General features: G+C 57.4%; 3 protein-coding genes across 3 annotated transcripts in view; 1 reads left to right on the forward strand and 2 right to left on the reverse strand.

Annotated features, from left to right (window-relative positions):
* The first annotated feature begins 3,876 nt into the window (after positions 1 to 3,876).
* On the forward strand, positions 3,877 to 5,680 carry DCXR (dicarbonyl and L-xylulose reductase). The gene is made up of 8 exons (XM_003786046.3): positions 3,877 to 3,975; positions 4,057 to 4,154; positions 4,581 to 4,735; positions 4,827 to 4,869; positions 4,946 to 5,045; positions 5,128 to 5,192; positions 5,279 to 5,396; positions 5,506 to 5,680. Exons 1-8 carry the CDS (start codon positions 3,924 to 3,926, stop codon positions 5,607 to 5,609), a joined length of 735 nt encoding a protein of 244 aa, XP_003786094.1. The 5' UTR covers positions 3,877 to 3,923; the 3' UTR covers positions 5,610 to 5,680.
* A 4,225-nt stretch (positions 5,681 to 9,905) lies between these two features.
* On the reverse strand, positions 9,906 to 12,368 carry RAC3 (Rac family small GTPase 3). Its single transcript, XM_023511172.1, has 6 exons — positions 12,334 to 12,368; positions 11,729 to 11,902; positions 11,357 to 11,474; positions 11,181 to 11,243; positions 10,563 to 10,722; positions 9,906 to 10,442 (listed from the first exon to the last, which is right to left on the reverse strand). The coding sequence occupies exons 1-6, from the start codon at positions 12,366 to 12,368 to the stop codon at positions 10,312 to 10,314; spliced, it is 681 nt and encodes a 226-aa protein (XP_023366940.1). The 3' UTR covers positions 9,906 to 10,311.
* Positions 12,369 to 12,908: 540 nt separating this feature from the next.
* The window catches only part of LRRC45 (leucine rich repeat containing 45), a 7,881-nt gene continuing 802 nt past the window's right edge, over positions 12,909 to 19,987 (reverse strand). Inside the window, exons 2-17 of the mRNA XM_003786048.3 lie at positions 19,516 to 19,577; positions 19,113 to 19,183; positions 18,684 to 18,862; positions 18,318 to 18,446; positions 17,121 to 17,233; positions 16,760 to 16,818; positions 16,470 to 16,547; positions 15,782 to 15,917; positions 15,629 to 15,706; positions 15,440 to 15,551; positions 15,265 to 15,335; positions 14,757 to 14,849; positions 14,370 to 14,462; positions 13,785 to 13,958; positions 13,537 to 13,684; positions 12,909 to 13,437 (exon numbers count right to left, since the gene is read on the reverse strand). Of these exons, the coding sequence (XP_003786096.1) occupies positions 13,241 to 13,437; positions 13,537 to 13,684; positions 13,785 to 13,958; positions 14,370 to 14,462; positions 14,757 to 14,849; positions 15,265 to 15,335; positions 15,440 to 15,551; positions 15,629 to 15,706; positions 15,782 to 15,917; positions 16,470 to 16,547; positions 16,760 to 16,818; positions 17,121 to 17,233; positions 18,318 to 18,446; positions 18,684 to 18,862; positions 19,113 to 19,183; positions 19,516 to 19,577 (1,793 nt within the window). The 3' untranslated portion in view covers positions 12,909 to 13,240. The remainder of the gene's footprint in view (positions 13,438 to 13,536; positions 13,685 to 13,784; positions 13,959 to 14,369; positions 14,463 to 14,756; positions 14,850 to 15,264; positions 15,336 to 15,439; positions 15,552 to 15,628; positions 15,707 to 15,781; positions 15,918 to 16,469; positions 16,548 to 16,759; positions 16,819 to 17,120; positions 17,234 to 18,317; positions 18,447 to 18,683; positions 18,863 to 19,112; positions 19,184 to 19,515; positions 19,578 to 19,987) is intronic.

Raw genomic sequence — 19,987 nt, forward strand, 5'->3', positions numbered from 1 at the left:
GACTCCACCAAGGGCACAATAACCATGCTGAGATGCTGAGTGGCCAGGGCCTTGGAGCTGGGGCCACACAAGGTGGGCTTGGGGGTTGGAAGCTGGGGACCAGGCCTAGGGTTGCTGCAGGGGCAGGGCTGGGGATTGGATGAGAATGGGGGCATAGGGACCACACAGGCTCTGGGCCAGAAGGGTCAGGGGCTGGTTCAGCGGCTGAGGCCACTAACTCTGGCCGCAGACCCGGGTGAGCTCAGTGGATCCCATAGTGGTGTTGATCGGCAGCGTCCAAAACGTCTGGTCCGACCGGGAACTCTTCCAAAGCTGAAGGAACTCCATCCGCTCAGGAAGTTTGCAGGTTAGGGGGCTGTGGTGAGCCGCAGGCCTCGGCGGCCGATCCCAGCCGCACTAACTGAACTGCCGCCCTCGCAGAGGTGGAAGGCCTAGTCAACAGCACCTTCGTCCGGCTCAGACTGCAGCGACCCCACCCGAGGCTCTGTGATCTTCGTGGAAGCCGGATCCCCGCCCTCCTGGAGCAGGGCGGTGCTAGTGGCCCGGCCCCCACGCCCCAACCCCGCCTGACCCCGCCTGTGGCCGAGCCGGGGCCACAGCCACGCCCCATTCCGACCCTTCACCTCCCAACCCTCGCCGTGCACTGTCTCTTGCCGGGGCCCAGGCCCTCCCCACGTTCAGGACTCTGCCTGGTTCCACCCCTCAACTTCAGGACCGTGTCTCCCAGCCCTCCTCGCTGCACAACCCGCCCCTGCCCTCCAGTTCCGCAGCCTCCGGCCCCACTGCCCCGCGCCTCTCAGCTTCCAACCAGGGCCCCTTTCGCGACCCTGCCTGCCCACGGCAGTCCCACCCCGCATCTACCCCACGCCCTCCACAGCGGCCCGTTTCCCATCCAGCCACTCCGGCGTCCACACTAGCTGTTGCCTGAGACTCGCCCTGCCGCCCCATTCGCCGTGCCCTGCTATGCTGAGGAGGTGGATTGGCCTCACTAAATGGAAGCCCTTGTCTCTGAGCCAGCGCAGCCCGCGAGGCTGGGGAAGCAGGGAGTGGATGGGTACAGCTTTCCGATTCCGTGACATGTGAGAGGGCAGATCCTGAAGCCAGACCAGTCTCATCTCTGACCTTGCCTGGTGACCAAAGGGCAGCAGTTCTTTTGCAAGGTGATTCCTATTATCCACTCCCCAACTCACAACACCCAACCAACCCTGGCAGGGGGGCGGATAGAGGGCAGAGGGCAGCCTGCATCCACCTCTCTTGCAGAGGCTCTGGGAGGTGCTGAACCTAGGCCACCCTAGGGAAGGTGGGGCCTGGAGAGGGAGGGTCTAGGTGTTGCACCAAATCTCATTTGTCCTCTCCCAGGGAATCTAGCTCCACCTCTAGAGGGACTTCTGCCCTCAAGACCCAAGCTGGGGGTGGGGCTGGCAGCCCCTCTTTGTGGGCTGCCCCCGACCTGAATCTCAATACCCCTACATCCCAGGACTGGCCAGAGGGTCTCACGAGCCTTGCTGGGTGCTATCTGGGAAAGTCCCAGGCCAGCGAGCTGCAGATGCACAGGGTCCAACCCTGAGCAAGGGGGCAGAGGACCAGCAGGGAGGGTCAGCCCTCAGGCAATGGTTGGGAGGGCACCAGGGCTCAGAGTTGGAGTGCAGGATGCTGAGGGCTCTTATGACCGGCCAGTAGGACCTCCAGGGAACCCAAGGATAGAGACCATGTGGGTGGACCCAGGTGACTGCCTGGTGAACAATGCCAGTGTGGCCTGCTGCAGGCCTTCCTGGAGGTCACAAAGGAGGCCAAGGATACAGGACAAGTGAGGGGATTTGTACTATAAGGGATCTAAGCAGATGTGACTGCAGGAAGGACTGGTTGGAGGCTGTCCCTCCCTTGGTTTCTGGCAGACCAAGAGCAGGGTCCTAGGTTAGGAGCAGAAGGAAGGGTCTAGAGAGTGGCCAGGGGTAGTGGGCTGGCCACAGGGTAGGGAGGTGAGAAGGCACTTGGCTGTCCACCAGGGGCTCCTCAAATCTGTACCCCCTTGCTGTGCCTGGTCACCCCTTGTCTCCAATCTGTCCATTTCTGTAAGTCCAAAGCCTGTTGTGACCCAGAGACCCTGTAATCATCACCCATTTCCTACTACTGGCCACAGAAGGTCCTCAATGCAGTGGTTCTAGACATTCCCACCATAATCTACAAAATAGCTTTCACACGGAGTTCTAGGGTACTCAGTGCACACCTATACATCTGTAACTTACCCTAAAGCATCAGGAAGCAACGCTTGCTTTTGCTGGGTGCCATGTACTTTGAAGATTCCAAATCCTCTTCCTATCCTATTCAAGTTATTTTTATTATTTTATTCATTATTATTATTTTTTGAGACAAGAGTTTTTCTCTGTTGCCTGGGCTAGAGTGTTATGGCATCAACCTAGCTCACAGCAGCCTCAAACTCGTGAGCTCAAGCAATCCTCCTGCCTCAGCTTCCCATGTAGCTGAGCCTAAGGCACCTGCCACCACAACCAGCTAGATTTTTCTATTATTTATTTATTGAGACAGAGCCTCAAGCTTTTGCCCTGGGTAGAGTCCCGTGGCATTACAGCTTACAGCAACCTCCAACTCCTGGGCTCAAGTGATTCTCTTGCCTCAGCCTCCCAAGTAGCTGGGACTACAGGTGCCTGCTGCAATGCCTGACCATTTTTTGGTTGTAGATTTCGTTGTTTGGCAGGCCTGGGCTGGATTCAAACCCGTGAACTCAAGTGTATGTGGCTGGTGCCTTAGCTGCTGAGCCTTTTTTTTTTTTTTTTTTTTTGAGACAGAGTCTCAAGCTGTTGCCCTGGGTAGAGTGCAGTGACATCATAGCTCACAGCAACCTCCAACTCTTGGGCTCAAATGATCCTCTTGCCTTAATTTTTCTGTTTTTAGTAGAGATGGGGGAGGTCCTCACTTTTTTTGCTCAGGCTGCCCTCAAACTCATGAGCTCAGGCAATCCACCTGCCTTGGCCTCCCAGAATGCTAGGATTACTGTTTCTACTTTTAGTAGAGCCAGGTCTTCTGTCAGAGTGCTCTCAAACCCCTGGGTGATCTTCCTGATTACAGGTGTGAGGCATGGCACTTAGCCTCAAACTATTTTTTTCAATTTAAAGTTGGTTTCATTTTATTAATAACCCTACAGCCTAGTGTATAGTAGGTGGTCCCTATACTAACCGGGTCCTACCCTGCATAGTTTAGATCCGCGGGATCTGCGCTTTCAGGGCGGTGTGGTCTATATCCCAAACATTTCTAACCCTGTGCAAAGCCAATGCGCTGTCCAGGTGACCTTGGAGTTCAACTCTTTTTTTAGCCTGATGCGGAGCTTTGCTGACATCCATGTTTTCTTCAGGTTCCCTAGCATTTCTTTTCTTTTCTTAAAGTGTCACTTTGTCGCCCTCAGCAGAGTGCTGTAGAGTCACAGCTCACAGCAACCTCCAGCTCTTGGGCTTAGGTGATTCTCTTGCTTCAGCCTCCCGAGTAGCTGGGACTACAGGTGTCCACCACAACACCTGGCTATTTTTTGGTTGCAGTTTGGCCGGGGGCCAGGTTCGAATCCGCCACCCTCGGTATATGGGGCCAGTGCCCTATTCACTGAGCCACAGGCGCCGTCCTACGTCTGTGTTTTGTAATAATCTTCCTGGCAGGGAAAAAGTGCTGGCCAGGACGGCCTAAACTGCCTTTGCCGTGGGAGGCCGCAGGACATCTGGAAAGACCGGGGTCCGGAGGCAGCTGGGGCCCCGCCCCTCCCGCGCCTTGAGACCAATCACTCCCGCAAAGGAGTCTTTATTTGAATGTTCCCGCCCCCGGGCCAGAGGGGGCTCGCGATTGGCCCCGTCGCGTCCCGCCCCAACCAACAGAGCTCAAAGTCCCCGGGCCTCGGCGCACGGGGCGGAGACAGCACAGACATGGAGCTGGGGCTTGCGGGCCGTCGGGCGCTGGTCACAGGGGCGGGCAAAGGTGGGCCAGCGGGCCGCGGTAGGTCGGCGGGCAGGGGTGGGCCGGCCGGGGGACGCTCGCATTGAGCCGCGATCCCCACAGGCATCGGGCGCAGCACGGTCCAGGCGCTTCACGCGGCGGGCGCGCGGGTGGTGGCCGTGAGCCGGACACAGGCCGACCTGGACAGCCTTGTCCGTGAGGTAAGAGCTGCCAGTACCAGCTCTGCTCCCAGCTCTGCGAGGTGGCCGCAGAGTGGGGTGGGCCGGGGACCCGCCACGCGCCCAGCCTGGTTCCCTGCGAAAGTGCTGCGCCGGTCTCCTGGCGCTGGGGCTGTGGAGCACCCTCAGCACCTTTCCAGGGCGTGCGGCCTGTGTGGCGGGCAGAGCAGCTTGACCCCCGGGCTTGGAAAGAGACTGAAATGGCTGCTGAGCAGGATCGGATCAGAGGTGCTTTCATGCAGGGAGGAAGTGAACTGGCTGGAGGTGGGGCCAGTGTTCTGGTCACACAGCCCTGGGTTTGCTCACTGTGCAGCCGGGCCCATAGGATGCCCGCTGAAAAGTGACCTGGCCCGAACGCCCCTCCCTCAAGTGGCAGAGGCCCTGTTGTGATTCTCCTTGTACACACAGTGCCCAGGGATAGAGCCCGTGTGTGTGGACCTGGGTAACTGGGAGGCCACGGAGAAGGTGCTCAGCAGTGTGGGCCCAGTGGACTTTCTGGTAAACAATGCTGGCATGGCCCTGCTTCAGCCCTTCTTGGAGGTCACCAAGGAGGCTTTTGACACGTGAGCCAGTTGGGGAGAGGAATCCCAGGGAAGGGGCTGTCCCCTGCAGCAGGCCCAGTCTCCAACTGGGGTCTGTCTATTCTTTTTCTAGGTCCTTTGATGTGAACCTTCGAGCTGTCATGCAGGTGTCCCAGGTAAGCTGCCAGGTTCCCGGCAAGGGACTCTGGTGGGTGGTGCTAGCTCTGCCTACCCTACCCTTTGCAATTCCAGATCATAGCCAGGGGCTTGATAGCCCGGGGAGCAGCAGGGGCCATTGTGAACGTCTCCAGCCAGGCCTCCCAGCGAGCAGTAACTAACCACAGTGTCTACTGTGAGTGAGCCCCAGCTGTGCCCCAGGCCCCACCCTGCCCTCAGCTCCCACCTTCCAGGCAGCTTGGGCTTCCTCCTCACAGGTTCCACCAAGGGTGCCCTGGACATGCTGACCAAGGTGATGGCCCTAGAGCTCGGGCCCCACAAGGTAAGCCAGGCTAGAGGGCATCCCACCACCCCAGCACACATCCAGGGAGCCCTGTTTGCCTTTGCCCTCTACCTTTCCCGGTGTAGATCCGTGTGAATGCAGTGAACCCCACAGTGGTGATGACACCCATGGGCCAGGCCAACTGGAGTGACCCCCACAAGGCCAAGGCCATGCTGGACCGTATCCCACTGGGCAGGTTTGCTGGTAAGTCAAGTGGAAGCCCAGCTGGGAGTCATGCCTGGGGTTCCAGGAATGTGAAGGAAAGATGGAGGACAGCCTCCTTCAACTGAGCCCCTGAACACCCTGCCCACAGAGGTGGAGAACGTGGTGGATACCATCCTCTTCCTGCTGAGTGACCGCAGCAACATGACCACAGGTGCCACTGTGCCAGTAGATGGGGGCTTCCTGGCCACCTGAGCCCCTTTCTACACACACCTCGGCCCCATGCTGAGCCCCTTCTTTCCTAATAAACTGGATTCTCCTGCTCAGCCTATGTGCTGGTTTCTAGACTGTAGCAGGCAGCTGGAGAGAGTCAGGGCTGGGTGTGGGAAGGGCCCAGGTAGGCCAAAATCCCTTGTATTCTCATTCCAAGCCAGGTGATAGTTTGGCTCCCACACCTGAGACTCTCAGGCCTGGCCAACACCCTGGCAGTGGCTGTAGATAGAATCCTCATTAGGTGGGCTCCTCAAGAGGGTGGTGAATTTGACCAAAGATGGCCTCTAGTGCTGTCCAGACCTCCGGTATAGAAACAGTGCAACAACTACTCCTGTGAGTATAATACTCACATCTAGATTAGGTGGCTTTTTTTTTTTTTTTTAAAGACAGAGTCTCATTTTTGTCACCCTCAGTAGAGTGCGTGGCATCACAGCTCACAGCAACCTCAAACTCTTGGGCTCAAGAAATTCTCTTGCCAGCTCGGCGCCTATAGCTCAACCTGCTAAGGCGCCAGCCACGTACACCTGAGGTGGCGGGTTCGAATCCCCAGCCCGGACCCGCCAAACAACAATGACGGCTGCAACCAAAAAATAGCCGGGCGTTGTGGCCGGCGCCTGTGGTCCCAGCTGCTTGGGAGGCGGAGGCAGGAGACTCGCTGGAGCCCAGGAGTTGGAGGTTGCTGTGAGTGTGATGCCACGGCACTCTACCCAGGGGGACAGCTTGAGGCTCTGTCTCAGAAAAAAAAAAAAAAAGAAGAAATTCTCTTGCCTTAACCTCCCAAGTAGCTGGGACTACAGGTGCCCATCACAACGCCGGGCTGATTTTAGAGATGGGGTGTCCTCTTGCTCAGGTTAGTCTTGAACCCAATCTACCTGCCTCGGCCTTCCAGAGTAGGTGGCATTTCTTGAAGTTAAGTGGCACAAAGGGAAACTTGGAAGCTGCATGTCCAACTTCAGTACTTTATCAGTGACTGGAGCCGCTTCTTGGTTGCATTAGATAATAAGCTTTCCAGTCCTGGAAGAACATTTCCTCAACTATGTTATTCACAATGTGATGAGTATGTACACAGCACATGTAAGTTTAATCTGCATTTTTCTCTCTTTATTTATGCTCACTTTTTTTTTGCGGGCTGGATTGCCATGTCACAATCTTAGTTCACTGTAGTTTCAGACTCCTGGGCTCAATCGATCCTCTCACCTCAGCCTCCCGAGTAGCTAGGACTACAGGTGCACATCATGTCTGGCTCATTCTTAAAAATTTTCTTAGAGGGCGGCGCCTGTGGCTCAAAGGAGTAGGGCGCCGGCCCCATATGCCCGAGGTGGCAGGTTCAAGCCTAGCCCCAGCCAAAAACTGCAAAAAAAAAAAATTCTTAGAAACAAGGTTTTGCTGTGTGGCCAGCTAGTCTCAAGACTCCTAGACTCCAGTGATCCTTCCACCTCAGTCTCCTGAGTAGGTTGGGACAACAGGCACAATTCACCAAGCCCTACTTATTTTTTTTTTTTTTTTTTTTTGCAGTTTTTGGCTGGAGCTGGGTTTGAACCCACCGCCTCTGGCATTTGGGACCAGCGCCCTAACCTTTTGAGCCACAGGCACCGCCCAAAGCCCTACTTCTTATTGCCTTAAGTCTACATGATTAACAGTAAATCAAGCCCTATTTGTGGAATTTGCCAGTTCCTTGGTATAAATGTTGGCACTAGAGCTGATTCCAAACAATTGATTTGATGTCATTGAATGCAGAGTTGAGAAGGGATGAACAGTTGCATCCACGATGTGGAATCTGTACTTGACAAGTTTAGTACATGTAAATAACCCAAAGGCATACAGAGCCAGGCAAGATGGCTCACACCCGTAATCCCAGCACTCTGCGAGGCCAAGGCAGGTGGATCCCTTGAGCTCAGGAGTTCCAGACCAGCCTGAGTAAGAGCAAGACCCTGTCTCTACTAAAAATAAAACTAGTCAGGCATTCTGGTGGGTGTCTATAATCTTTGCTACTTGGGAGACTGAGGCAGGAAGATTGCTTGAGCCCAAGAGTTTGAGGCTACTGTGAGCTATGATGACACCATGGCACTCTACCCAGGACCACAAAAGTAAGACTCTGTCTCAGGTGGTGCCCATAGCTCAGTGGATAGGGCACCAGCCACATAATCCTGGCTGGCAGGTTCCAACCCAGCCTGGGCCAGCTAAAACAACCATTGCAATCATGGCCGGCACCTGTGGCTCAAGTGGCTAAGGCACCAGCCACATACACCTAAGGTGGTGGGTTTGAATCCAGCCTGGGCCCGCCAAACAACAATGACGGCTGCAACCAAAAAATAGCCAGGCATTGTGGTGGGTGCCTGTGGTCCCAGCTACTTGGGAGGCGGAGGCAGGAGACTCGCTTGAGTCCAGGAGTTGGAGGTTGCTGTGAGCTGTGATGTCATGACACTCTACCCAGGGGGATAGCTTGAGGCTCTGTCTTAAAAAACAAAAAAACCCAACTGCAACCAGAAAATAGCTGGGTGTTGTGGCTGGTACCTGTAGTCCCAGCTACTTGGGAGGATGAAGCAAGCAAATTGCTTAAGCCTGAGTTTAAGGTTGCCGTGAGCTGGGACACCACTGCACTCTACCCACAGTGACAGCTTGAGACTCTGTCCCAAGAAACAAAACAAAGCAAAACAAAAAAACAAAAAAACCCCAAAACGTATACAGCACATAGTAATAGCATGTACAAAAGTAATTAGAAAGTGAAGTTTTGAGTATTTGTTACCTTTGTTTTTAATACAACTGGCTAGCCAAAAAAATTTTTTTTGAGACAGAGCTTCAAGCTGTCGCCCTGGGTAGAGTGCCGTGGCATCACAGCTCACAGCAACCTTGAACTCTTGGGCTTAAGCAAGTCTCTTGCCTCAGCCTCCCAAGTAGCTGGGACTACAGGTGCTCTCCACAAAACCTGGCTATTTTTTGGTTGCAGTGTCATTGTTGTTTGGCAGGCCCAGGCTGGATTTGAACGCCCCAGCTCTGGTGTACGTGGCTGGCGCCTTAGCTGCTTGAGCTACAGGTGCTGAGCCAATTCCTATTTTTTTTTTTTTAAATTTCCTTGCTAATTTTTTATTTTTATTTCTTTGCTTTTTTTTTTTGGTTGAGACGGAGTCCCACCTTCTGCCCTGAGCAGAGTGTAATAGTGTCATAGCTCACTGTAACCTCAGACTCTGGCTGTAGGCATCCTGCTGCCTCAGCCTCCAGAAGCCACTGGGATTACAGATGCTCACCATGGCATCTGGCTGGGTTTTTCATTTTGTTATGAGTTGTGGTCTCACTCTCACTCAGGTTAAGTCTCAAACTCCTGAGCTCAAGCAATTCTCCCTCCTTAGCCTCCCACAGTGCTGGGATTACAGGCTTGAGCCACCCCGCCTGGCCAAATTCCTGGGCTTTTAACCATTTAACCAGTATAAGCCACCTTCCCACACAACGGGGAGGTGTGCGGAGGCAGGCCAGGGTGGCCCCACATGGTACCTTCTGACCATGTGTTTGCTTTGAACAATGCCCTGTGGCCTTCTGGGGTGAAGTACAAGGCCATGGCCTGCAGCTTAGGGCCCTCTGTTTCTGACATCAGCATCACCAGAGGGCCTGCCCAGCTTTCTCCCTTCTCTCTCCACACCACATTACAACCTCCAAACCTTTGTCCACCCTGGGTGCCCTTCCTCCTAATACAGGCCCGAGGCATAGGGGACTATGGGACAGCCTCACCTGACTCCAGCTTCTTTGCAGACTGTGCCCATCTGAAGAGGAGCTTCCTTTTTTCTTTGAGACAGAGCTTTACTTGGTCACCCTTGGTAGAGTGCTGTGGCATCTTAACTCACAATAACCTCAAACTCTTGGGTTCAAGTGATCCCCTTGTTTCAGCCTCCCAAGTAGCTGGGACTATAGGCACCTGCCACAACACTCGGCTATTTTTTTTTTTAGAGATGGGATCTTGCTCTGGATCAGGCTGGTCTCGAACCTGAGCTCAGCCAATCTATGCACCTCTGCCTCCTGAAGGAGGAGCTTCTTGAGAGCCCATCCCTCCTGGGTGTGCCCCCTCTCACAGGCCCCAAGTCTGTGAGGGCAGGTCTGCTTGTTCTCTGCTGAGGTCTGGACATCTCTTTGGGGGGCTGAGGCAGCACAGCAGGCTCTTCCTACCCAAGGTGTGGGACATGCTCAGAGCTCCCCTTGGGGAACTCAAACTCTAAGGTGTTGCTGTTGGTGCCATAAACCCCCTCTGCACCATGACTGGGGGTTGTTAGGGACAAACCGTGGCAGGGTGGAAGGGCAGGTAGTGAGAGGCAGGAGGTATCACTGCAGGGTGTTTATTGTATAAAACAAGAAGGGACCATCCCTCCCAGGGCACAATGGACAGAACCCACCCCCACCCTCCCTGGCAGGGAAGCCCATCCTGGGGCCACCCTGGACCTGCCCCTGCAGCCCTGAGGGAGACCCTGCTCCCTCTTGGCCTCCTGTGGGGGCCAGGGAAGGCTGGAGCCACACCCCAGAAAGAGGAGGCAGAGGGGTCAGGGCCCTGTGGCCCCAGCCTTAACCTCATGCTTCTTCCCCTCCCCCCCAACACCCCTCCCTCAAAGCAGACTCAGGGACACCAGACATCTCAACACAACAGCAGATGGGTCCAGGGTTGCTCCTCTGCTAGCTCCTGGGCCCTGGTTGGGCAGGGGCTCTAGAAGACTGTGCACTTCTTCCCAGGCTTCTTCACTGGGGGTGGGCAGAGCACAGCCCGGATAGCCTCATCAAACACTGTCTTCAGGCCTCGCTGGGTCAGGGCTGAGCATTCCAGGTACTTGACAGACCCTAGGCAGAGTGGGATGGTAGTGAGGGGGCAGCACAGGGTGGGGGGAGCACAGGCAGATGCAGGGTCCCCCAGCATGCCTCTCCACCCTCCCTGGAGGGTGCCTGGCAGGGCCCACCCACCAATCTCTCGAGCCATGGCCAGGCCCTGTGGGTAGGTGATGGGTGCTAGCTTCTTGTCTCGCAGCCTCTCGATGGTGTCCTTGTCATCACGGAGGTCCAGCTTGGTTCCCACCAGGAGGATGGGTGTGTGGGGGCAGTGGTGCCGCACTTCTGGGTACCACTGTGGGGACAGAGGCTCTGATCCCCTACATCTTGGGGTCTGTTTCCCCAGCCCAGGCCAGAGTGGCCACAGCTCCCAAGGGCTTCCTTGCTGCCCCTGGAGCCACACTGGGCTCTTCCTACTTCTACTAAGAGTCTGGTGTTTAGTGGTGAAGCAACTAGAAACAAAATAGCCAGGAAGCCTTGAGACTTACCAGGGACTCCCAGACAAGCCTATCACCAGCAGCTAGAAAGCTCCTCAGTCCTCGGAGATGCTGGACTCCTATGCCCCATCTCTACACCCACCCCCTCACCCTCCCAGGGCCACCTTTGGGCCCCAACCCATGTGCTTCCAAACTGAACATGCACCTCAATTGCCTCTAGAGGAAAAGTTGTCTAAGATCTTTCAGTACCCCCTATCCTCTGGGGCAGGTCCTCCAGGCAAGCCCTCTCCCAAAGTTGCCCCTAGCCCTGTCTTACCTTGGCACGAACATTCTCAAAGGAGGCTGGGCTCACCAAGGAGAAGCAGATCAGAAACACGTCCTTGGGAGGGAGGGAGCCAGTGGGAGTGTCACAGGGCTCCACACGGCTGTGCCCTCCCCCATCTGGACCTCAGAAACCCACTCAGCTCTGGGGCTGGCTCTGTTGTCACTTACAGTTTGAGGATAGGAGAGTGGCCGCAGTCGGTCATAGTCCTCCTGTCCAGCTGTGTCCCACAGCCCCAGGTTGACTGGCTTCCCGTCCACCATCACGTTGGCAGAGTAATTGTCAAAACTGAGGAGCAGAGCACAAAAGGTCAGACTGGGGAGGGGTCCTTGATCACACCCACTCAGCTCACCTTGTCTCAAGGTGCTTGAGACTGTCCAGCACCCCAACCCCACCCCAGAAGCCCAGACCCAGGCCCACCTGTGCCAGACTTGGGAGATCAGGGATGCCTCATGCACCTGTGCCCACCCAGGGGTGCCCCATGCAAGCCTGCCTGGGCTTTTCCAGTGAGCAGCCCTGTGCCGCCCTCATCCCCCACTCACACTGTGGGGATGTACTCTCCTGGGAAGGCGTTGGTCGTGTAGCTGATCAGCAAGCATGTCTTCCCCACGGCTCTGTGGACAGGGGGCAAGCCCACGTGGCTTCCAGGCCCAGCCTTGCCCCTCTGTGGGCAAGGGCAGCCTCCTCCCATGGAACTATAGGTCAAGTTAGGGCTCCTGGGGTGGGAACGGGAATCCCAGCCCAGATCTGCAGTGTGCCAGGGCTGGAGGATGACCAGGACAGGCCAGGCTCCGGGGGTGGGCAGGTGGGTATGGACGCAGGGATCCCCAGCATCACAGTCAGAGCCCTGGGCGGGGTGGCAGAGTTTCCAATACCCAGGGCCGGTGGGGCCGGCTCAGGGTTCAGCCCAGGTGAGAGGCCTAGCCCCACCCACTGGGAAGAATGGGCGGTGGCCCCGCCTTAAGCGCGGCACCCACTCCGGGGGCTCGGCAGCATCAGGTGGGGTCAGGCTGGAGGCCCACGGATCGTTGCAAGCCGGGACCCCGCCCCTCCCCGGGGCACACACGGCCCTGACTGGGGGTCGCTAAGTGTGCCCCGCGCCGCCCGCGCCCCAGTCCCGCGAGCAACCTCGGTGCAGTGTACTCACCCGTCGCCGACCACCACGCACTTGATGGCCTGCATGGGCGCGGGGCCGGGCGGCGGCGGGCGCGGCCGCGAGCCGAGCTGCGGAGAAATGCCGGTCGCCGCAGCGGCCGCGGACCCGAGCGCCGAGCGAGCGGCCGGAGACAGCCGAGCACCGCCGAGTGCGGGGCGCGGATACAGCCGAGCGCGGCCGCGGGGGGCGTGGTGGGGCGGGGCCGCCGAGCCCAGCCGAGCCTTCGGGGCGCGGGCGGGGGCCCTCAGCTCCAGCGGGTCCCGAGTAGCGCACTCGGGGCAGTCCTAGAGATTCCTTGCGGCGCAGTGCGAGTCTGGGACCTGACACGCGTAGGGTGGGCTTTGTGCACGTCGCGTTTTCTACAGAGACACGCCCGCCTGCTAGGGTGGGAGTCTGCCAGGGGCAGCCCGGGCGTCTCCTGTCACTGGAACGCCCAAGACTGGCCGACTTTGCGGCTCTCCCAGCCCTCCTCTGTCGCCGGTTGCCTCCAGGCAGCAGTGAGGGCCCCTGCCGCTAGGGAGGGTAAGTGCGGAGGCTAAGTGAGAGACATGAGCCAGAGAGTACCACCGAGTGCAACGCGCTGTATTCCTGGACTCCGGCGCGCACCCCGGCGCCAGCGGTTACATGGTCAAAGGCGGTTACATTGCAGAGGTGAGGCTTGCACACGCGGGGAGGCGCTCCTCGGGGTCTACTCCCCACTGAGTTCTCTAAGGCACGTCATTCTCTGGGATTGCTTTTGGAAGGAGTCCATCCCGGGCGCGGCCCTCGGGGAGAGGCGGGCACTCAGGTGGAGAGCCGCAGGGATGCTCAGGCCCTCGGGGCCACACTGTGGGGCTAGCTCGTCTGATCATCCCAGCGCGCCGTCCCAAGTGCTGCTGTTCTGGGATTACGGCCTCCCTCACTTCGGGGGGCTCAGGGCCCTCAGCGGGGACCCCTGAACGTAAGCCAGGACCGCGTTTTGCAGGAAGTTCGCCCTCTGGGCTTCCTCATCGCGGATACGGGCGATCTCGGCCTCCCGGAGCCGCAGCTTCTCCCGGAGAGACGCGTTCTCGCTCTCCCGGTCCAGCAGCGCCTCCCGGTGGTCGTGTGCCATAGCTGGAGGAGAGTAGGGCAATGAGGACGACTCTGAGGCAGGCGGTGAGGGTTGGGACAGGGGTGGGCCCAGGGACCGCGGGGGGCCAGGGACTGGCCCACCTTTTAGCTGGCGTTCCAGGGCTGCCATCTTCTCCCTCAGTGCCTCCTGGGCTGTCAGCTGGGCCTGAAGGCGGCCGTTCTGCTCCTGCAGCTCCAGACGCACCTTGTGCACCTCTGCCACCTTTTCCTGGTCCTTGTTGCTCAGCTCCTACAGGGCAGGGTGTGTGTGTGTGAGTGAGAGAGAGAGAGAGAGAGAGAGAGAGAGAGCCGGGCAGGGCTGGCACCCGGGACTCTGGCAGCCCCCATACCTGCTGTAGCTCCTCCAGGCGCCGCTGCAGGCCTTCCACCTGCAGGTTGAGCTGGCCGGCCCTGACCTGGGCCTCTGCCACCTTCTGCTGCTGTTGCAGGCAGGCACTCTGGGCCTCATCGCGAGCCAGGGTCAGCAGCCGTAACTTGTCCTCCAGGTGAGCCAGGTGCTGCTGCTGTGGAGACAAAAGGGGCCCATGCCCAAGCTGACATCCTGCATCGAGACAGATTGTACTGGAACAAGATCCCACCCCTGCTTGGGAAAGTTAATTAGGCAACTTCTCTTGAACCTGCTCAACTGGCAGGCCTCTGCTGACCATCCCCTGCTGGGCTCCCCTTCCCCACCTCTCAGGCCAGCTCCATGGCCTCTTCTGGTGCCCCCTCCACCCATGCAGTCACTGGGCCAAACCACTCCACCTATCTCAGGATCCAAAGTGGAGACCTGGTGTTACTGGCTCTTGCTGGGGAGATAGGCTGCTCTGACCTTTTCTTCTTACCCTGCATCCCAGTCCTGTTTCCCCTCCTCAGCTCACATCAAACCCTTGGGTGTGTCTCCCTTGTGATGCAGGGCAGCTGCCAAATCTCACCTCCTCCTTGTGGGCCTGGATCCTGGCCTTGGCGAGCTCCTCCTCGGCTTGGCTGCGCTCACTGAGTGCCGCCACCTTGACCTGGCTCAGTTCCTGTCCCGCAGACAGCCCCTGCTCACCATCCTCCTGCCTCTGGCCCAGGTCACAGGCCCCCCTCCAGCTGCCAGGCTAGTGCTGCCCACCCCCAGCCTCTTAAGAACCATGTAGCTGTCACTGCCACCTCCCTCATTGGGCAGGGTTTCCATGGACAAGGGAGCCTGAATGTCACTTTAAATCCTTCTGGCCTCTTGGGGACAACGGTGGGTAGTTCCCAAGGTGGGGCTGCCTGCCACCCCTTGCCCACCTGAGGATTAAAGCACAGGGAAGCAGAGCCCAGAGTATGCTCACCTCCTCTAGGGACAGCCGAGTAGCCTCTAGTCTCTGTATCCTTTCCTGCATGGCCCGCTCACTCTCTTCCAGGTGGCGTGTCATGTGCTCCACCTGCCCAGGTGTGTGTGCAGTGGTTTGAAGGGCAGGGCTCCCTCTGCCCCCACTTTACCCATGGAATCCCCACCCTGGAAGGCAGGTGTCTTGTGGACACCCTGTTCCTTCTGAGAAAAGGGCTGCTTCCAGTGAGTGGCCTGGCAGGATGAGGGCCCAGGATGCAGACCCTGCAGAGGTAAAGCTGGCAACCCTTCAAGGGAGGGGGTGCATAGTAGCCTGCCCTGTCAATAACCCCCAGTAGAAGGTCTGATATTGATCAGGCTGGCAAAGAATCACTACCCAGCATCCACAGGGTGATGAGGGAAGCCCTCACTGGGCTGTGCTTTAGGAATACCCATATCACACCAAGGCCAGTTTGCAGGCAGCAGTTAGCCAGGGACAGCCAGAAGGTGGGTGACAACTAAGAAGGCACCTCCTTGAAGCGCAGGTTTTCTGAGTCCTCCAAGCTCTGTTTGGACCTTCTCTTTTCCATGTCCAGGCGCTCTGGAATGCCATTGGGGCACAATGTGGGTGAGTATCCTGGGGGGGGCCCCATCCCTAGGGCTCCCATAGCCTAGGACCCTCAGTGGCAGCCTTGCCATGCCTACCCTCGGCCTGGACAGCCCGAATCTTCAACTCAGCCGATGTGTTGGTCAGCTCCTGCCTGGTCAGGAATAGTTGCTCCTGCTGAGATTTGACCTTCCGTTCCAACTCGTCTACCTGAAAAGCCAGCACCATGGAGGGACACTGCACCCCTACCCTGGGCTCCTGGGGCACCCGGCCCCACACTTCCATACCTGGTTACGCAGAAGCAGGTTCTTTTCATTGGCAGCAGACAAGTCTTTAAGAAGCTTAGATTCCCTCTCAGTGGCTTCCTGGGGTGACAGGGCAAGGGTTACCATGTTGCCATATACAGCCTGGCCTGCACCTGATCAAGCTCTGCCACCCACCTGCTGCTCAAGCCTGCGTTCCTTGGCCTGCCTCTGTGACTGGCTCAGCTGCTCCTGCTCAGCTGTGGCCAGGAGCTCCCCCAGGTCCTGGACCTTCTGCTCTGACAGAGCCAGGGCAGCCTCGGTCATCTGTAGCCTGCAAAGAGGAAGGGCCAGCCCCGCCCTGCTCTGGTGGGAGCTTCACATGCCTTATAAAGACTTCACTGTTTTTTGCTTTTTTGTTTTTAGGCAGAGCCTCAAGCTGTCCCCCTGGGTAGAGTACCGTGACATCACAGCTCACAGCATCTTCCAACTCCTGGGCTCAAGCAATCTTCCTGCCTCTACCTCCCAAGTAGCTGGGACTATAGACGCCTGCCATAACACCTGGCTATTTTTTGGTTGTAGCTGTCATTATTGTTTGGTGGGCATGGGCTGGATTTGAACCCACCAGCTCAGGTGTATGTGGCTGGCACCTTAGCCACTTGAGCCACAGGTGCCTAGCCAGACTTCACTGTTTTCACTGTGGCTGGGCCCTACTCAAACCCAGCTAGCACTCTCCTCCTCCAGGAATTCTGCCTGGGTTACTGCCCCAGTTCCACCCCATTTCCCACCTCTGCTTTGGAGACCAGGACTCAGGTTTTCACACCGCCCTCCTCTGCCCTTTGGATATATCTCTAAATCATCCTGAAGCCAGCCCTCTCCTACTTACTTGGCCTTGAGGGCATTGATGATAGAGTGCCTCTCTTTTAGGGCTTCCTGAAGCTGTCCCACACGTGCTGCCGATGCCCTATGGGCAGAGAGGGGGTTCCTGGGAAACTCAAATCCCAGGTCCCTCCCAGGCCCCTCTAAGCCTCTATGGCACTCCCCCTGCCATTGACCCTCCAGTCACTTCCTCAAGAGGCACAGGCTGTAGCTGCACCCATGAGCTGGTGCCTGGACCTGAAGTGGAGCTGCCTAGCTGAACCGCAGCCTGCCTCCTCCAGCCTGGAGCACGCGCACCTGCTGCTCTGTGCCATCTCTTCTCTCTGCTTATCGATTGTCTCCATCAAATCCAGGAACTGGGGACACAGCCGGACAGAGCCTGGTCAGCATAGAGCCTAGCCATCCCACTTCCTTAGGGGGAAGGAGGACAGACATCTGCTCACCAACATAGCCTCACTGTCTTATTCAGAGGGAGGCCTGGTGGTTCAGAGCCAGCTCTTGGGGGAAGCCCACCCACGGAGGTCAGGTTCTTGGGTACTGGTTGCTGGGAGAGGCCCAGAGAAAGGAAAGATGGGTGCACCAAGGGCCAGGGGGTGGGGAAAAGACAGCCAGACCCTGGCTGGTCGCAACCCGAGGTCAGTGAAGATGCCAGCTTCACCTGCTTGGACTTCTCTTCCCGGAGGTGCTGGACCTCCTTACTAAGGACATGGGTGCGGGCCTGGTTCTCTTGGAAGGTGGTGTGCCGGTCCTGGTTGTGGTCCATAGCTTGCTCTGTTGGGAGGAGCTGTGTTATCTACTGGGGGCTGCTCAGCCCCTGCAGTGACCAGGCTATCTGTGCCCAACGACTGGAAGCTAGTAGCTGGGGATGAGTGCTGAAGGCAGCATCTTGTCCACCAAATTGGACACGTTCCTCAGCGTACTTGGTGGATTGCTTTAGTGGGGTGGGGCCGCTGGAGCAGGGGGTACCTGGCTGGGCATGTGCATGTAGGGAAAGGCAGGAGAGACTGCTCCACTGCCACAGAGGTGGGGGCTATCCTGGGGCATGTGGCCTCCCTCCCAAAGGTCAAGGGGCACTGCCTGACTTAAAAGAGAGTTGTGCTCAACCCCTGTGTTCTGGAAAGATCCAAGTGGCATGTGGAGAGGTGCCAGAGACAGCCCTGCTGGTCAGAAGCAATGGTGACAGCAAGGGCAGTATAGAGGCAGAGAAGGGAACAGTGAGAAGCTGGAGACAACAGAGGGGCCAGTAGAGCTGGTAGGAGGTGGTGAGCCCATGGCACGGGGATGGGGAGGCTGCTGCTGCACAAAGTGAAGCTCTAGAGCATGGCAGAGCTCTGCTGGTCCAAGGCACTTGGGGATCAAGGTGTGAGGCTAGGGTTAGGGTCCGGTATAGAGACTCTATACAGCCTCCTGAGTCACTAGGGAGAGGGGACATGGAAGTTGGTGCTCCATCTGGGAGCAGCACAGGTTGGGCATCTTGCTCCCACAGGGATCCCATGCACGGCAGCAAACTCAGGGCTATCCAAGAGCAAATGCCAGCCCTTCCTGGCTGTGACCTGGACTACCTAAAGCATCAGCACAGCCACTGGACAAGGGCTTTGAGACACAGGGCCTCAGCTTCACCACCTGTGAAACCTCACTCCATAGGCTGTAAGGACACAGGAGGACCTCAGGAGGGGCCTGTGTGTGGGGAGTGCCAGCCAAGTGTGTATGCTGCCTTCTGCAACTTCCTCCCTCCTCCCTCCAGTTCCTAACTTAGGCTGCTTTCACAATGAGCTTCCCTCCCAGGTTCAGAACCCTCTCCTCCCTCTGTGGACAGGCTCTATCAAGGGGCTTATGCCCAATCAGCACACCTTACCCACAGCCCTGAGGACATCTCCAGGGATGTTGTTCCCAGCCAGGTCCAATCTCCACAGGGTTTTGTTGCTGGGGAGACAGTTCACCAGGGCCCGGCCCCCCAGCAGGCCAATGTTATTCCAGCGCAGGTCTGGAAGGAAACCTGTTGTCACCAGAGTGCACCTGGTAGAGGGGAAGCTGGCCCAGCCCAGATTTTTCTCTGGAGCATACTTCCTGTGGCTGTTAGCAGAGCCAGTGTGTGGGCTGACCCCACTGCCCACCCTTCTGCTCTGAGGTCAGAAGCTGCAGAGGGCAGTAGAGGGCATGGGGTGCAGCCCCAGATGCCCTGAGGTTCCCCTGGGAAAGCAGGCACAGGAGGTGGCCTCACCCAGCTGCTGGAGGGTAGTGTTGTTCTTCAGGGCCAGGGCCAGGTCCTCTGCACCTTTGTGGCTGATCTGGTTGTTGCGGAGATCCAGGTGCCACAGGGTGCTATTGGCTGCCAGACCTCCGCAGAACGTGGCAAAGGCGTCCTCCCACGCACCCAAGCTGTTCCACTCCAGAGTGAGGCTGCAGGAAGAGCAGACATGAGATGCTCACCCAGGGTGCCCACCCTGTCCCATGGGATCCAGGGCATCAGGAGGATTGTGGGCTTGGTGGGGGGGCGGGTCTCTGGTAGAGGCTGGAGATTTGTAATTTATACTGGCTTGCTCCCTGCCAGAGGACATGAATTGCAGACAACTGGCCCAAGGAGTAAACTCTTGGATTGTGTCTTCTTGGGAGCTACGGGTGAAGTTGGAGGCCAAAACTACCGTCCTACCTCCGAATGGACTTGTTCTGTCGGAGGAGTTTTCCCAGTGCCTCAGCCCCTGCAGCTCGAAGGTTATTGCCCTGGACAGGAACAGGTCAGCCATTCACTCTTGTCACCCTGACTGGGCTCCACACCACACAGGGCCATAGCCAGGCTGTGGACAAAGTGGGGGTGGGGGAGATCCTGGTTCCCCAAATTTTAGCGGGCTTCCTGGGGTTACTCAGTTTAGGTGAATACTCTCCCCTGAAAACATGCACATATGTGTGACATAATCAAAAAATAGCTCAGGGACCCCATGTGCCAAGAGCCTTGTGGTTTCCAGCTGCTGTCCAGACCTAGTCCTTGGGCCCTGGTGTTTCCCTGCTCTGTCTTTGCTCTTGGGTGGCACACCCCAGAGCACAGACATGCTCACCTTTAGGTCCAGAAGTTGCACCACGGTGTTAGTGCACAGCCCTTGGAGCAGCAGTGTAGCTCCTGTGTAGGGGAGAAGGGTGGTCATTCCCTGACCCTATTGCCCCCAAGCCCCTCCCTCCCTGAGGGCCCCATTTCAGGGCAGGGACAACTGTCTTGGTGGTCCCACTGATTCTAGTTCGTGCTGGAATGATTCTCCCCACTTAATGCTGTGAAGTTACATTTTATAGCATTTGCAGCCCTTGCTAGGCAACTAGTAGGGAGCTGAGCCCACACTCTCACCAGCACATGGGAACATTAAAGCTTCTCCTGTTATAAAGAAAAGATACCGGCTCGGCGCCTATAGCTCAACTGGCTAAGGCGCCAGCCACGTACACCTAAGGCGGCGGGTTCGAATCCCCAGCCCGGACCCGCCAAACAACAATGATGGCTGCAACCAAAAAATAGCCGGGCGTTGTGGCGGGCGCCTGTGG

The sequence above is a fragment of the Otolemur garnettii genome, unplaced genomic scaffold (assembly GCF_000181295.1).
Source record: "Otolemur garnettii isolate 467f Iridium unplaced genomic scaffold, OtoGar3 scaffold00018, whole genome shotgun sequence".
Classification (NCBI taxonomy): domain Eukaryota; kingdom Metazoa; phylum Chordata; class Mammalia; order Primates; family Galagidae; genus Otolemur; species Otolemur garnettii.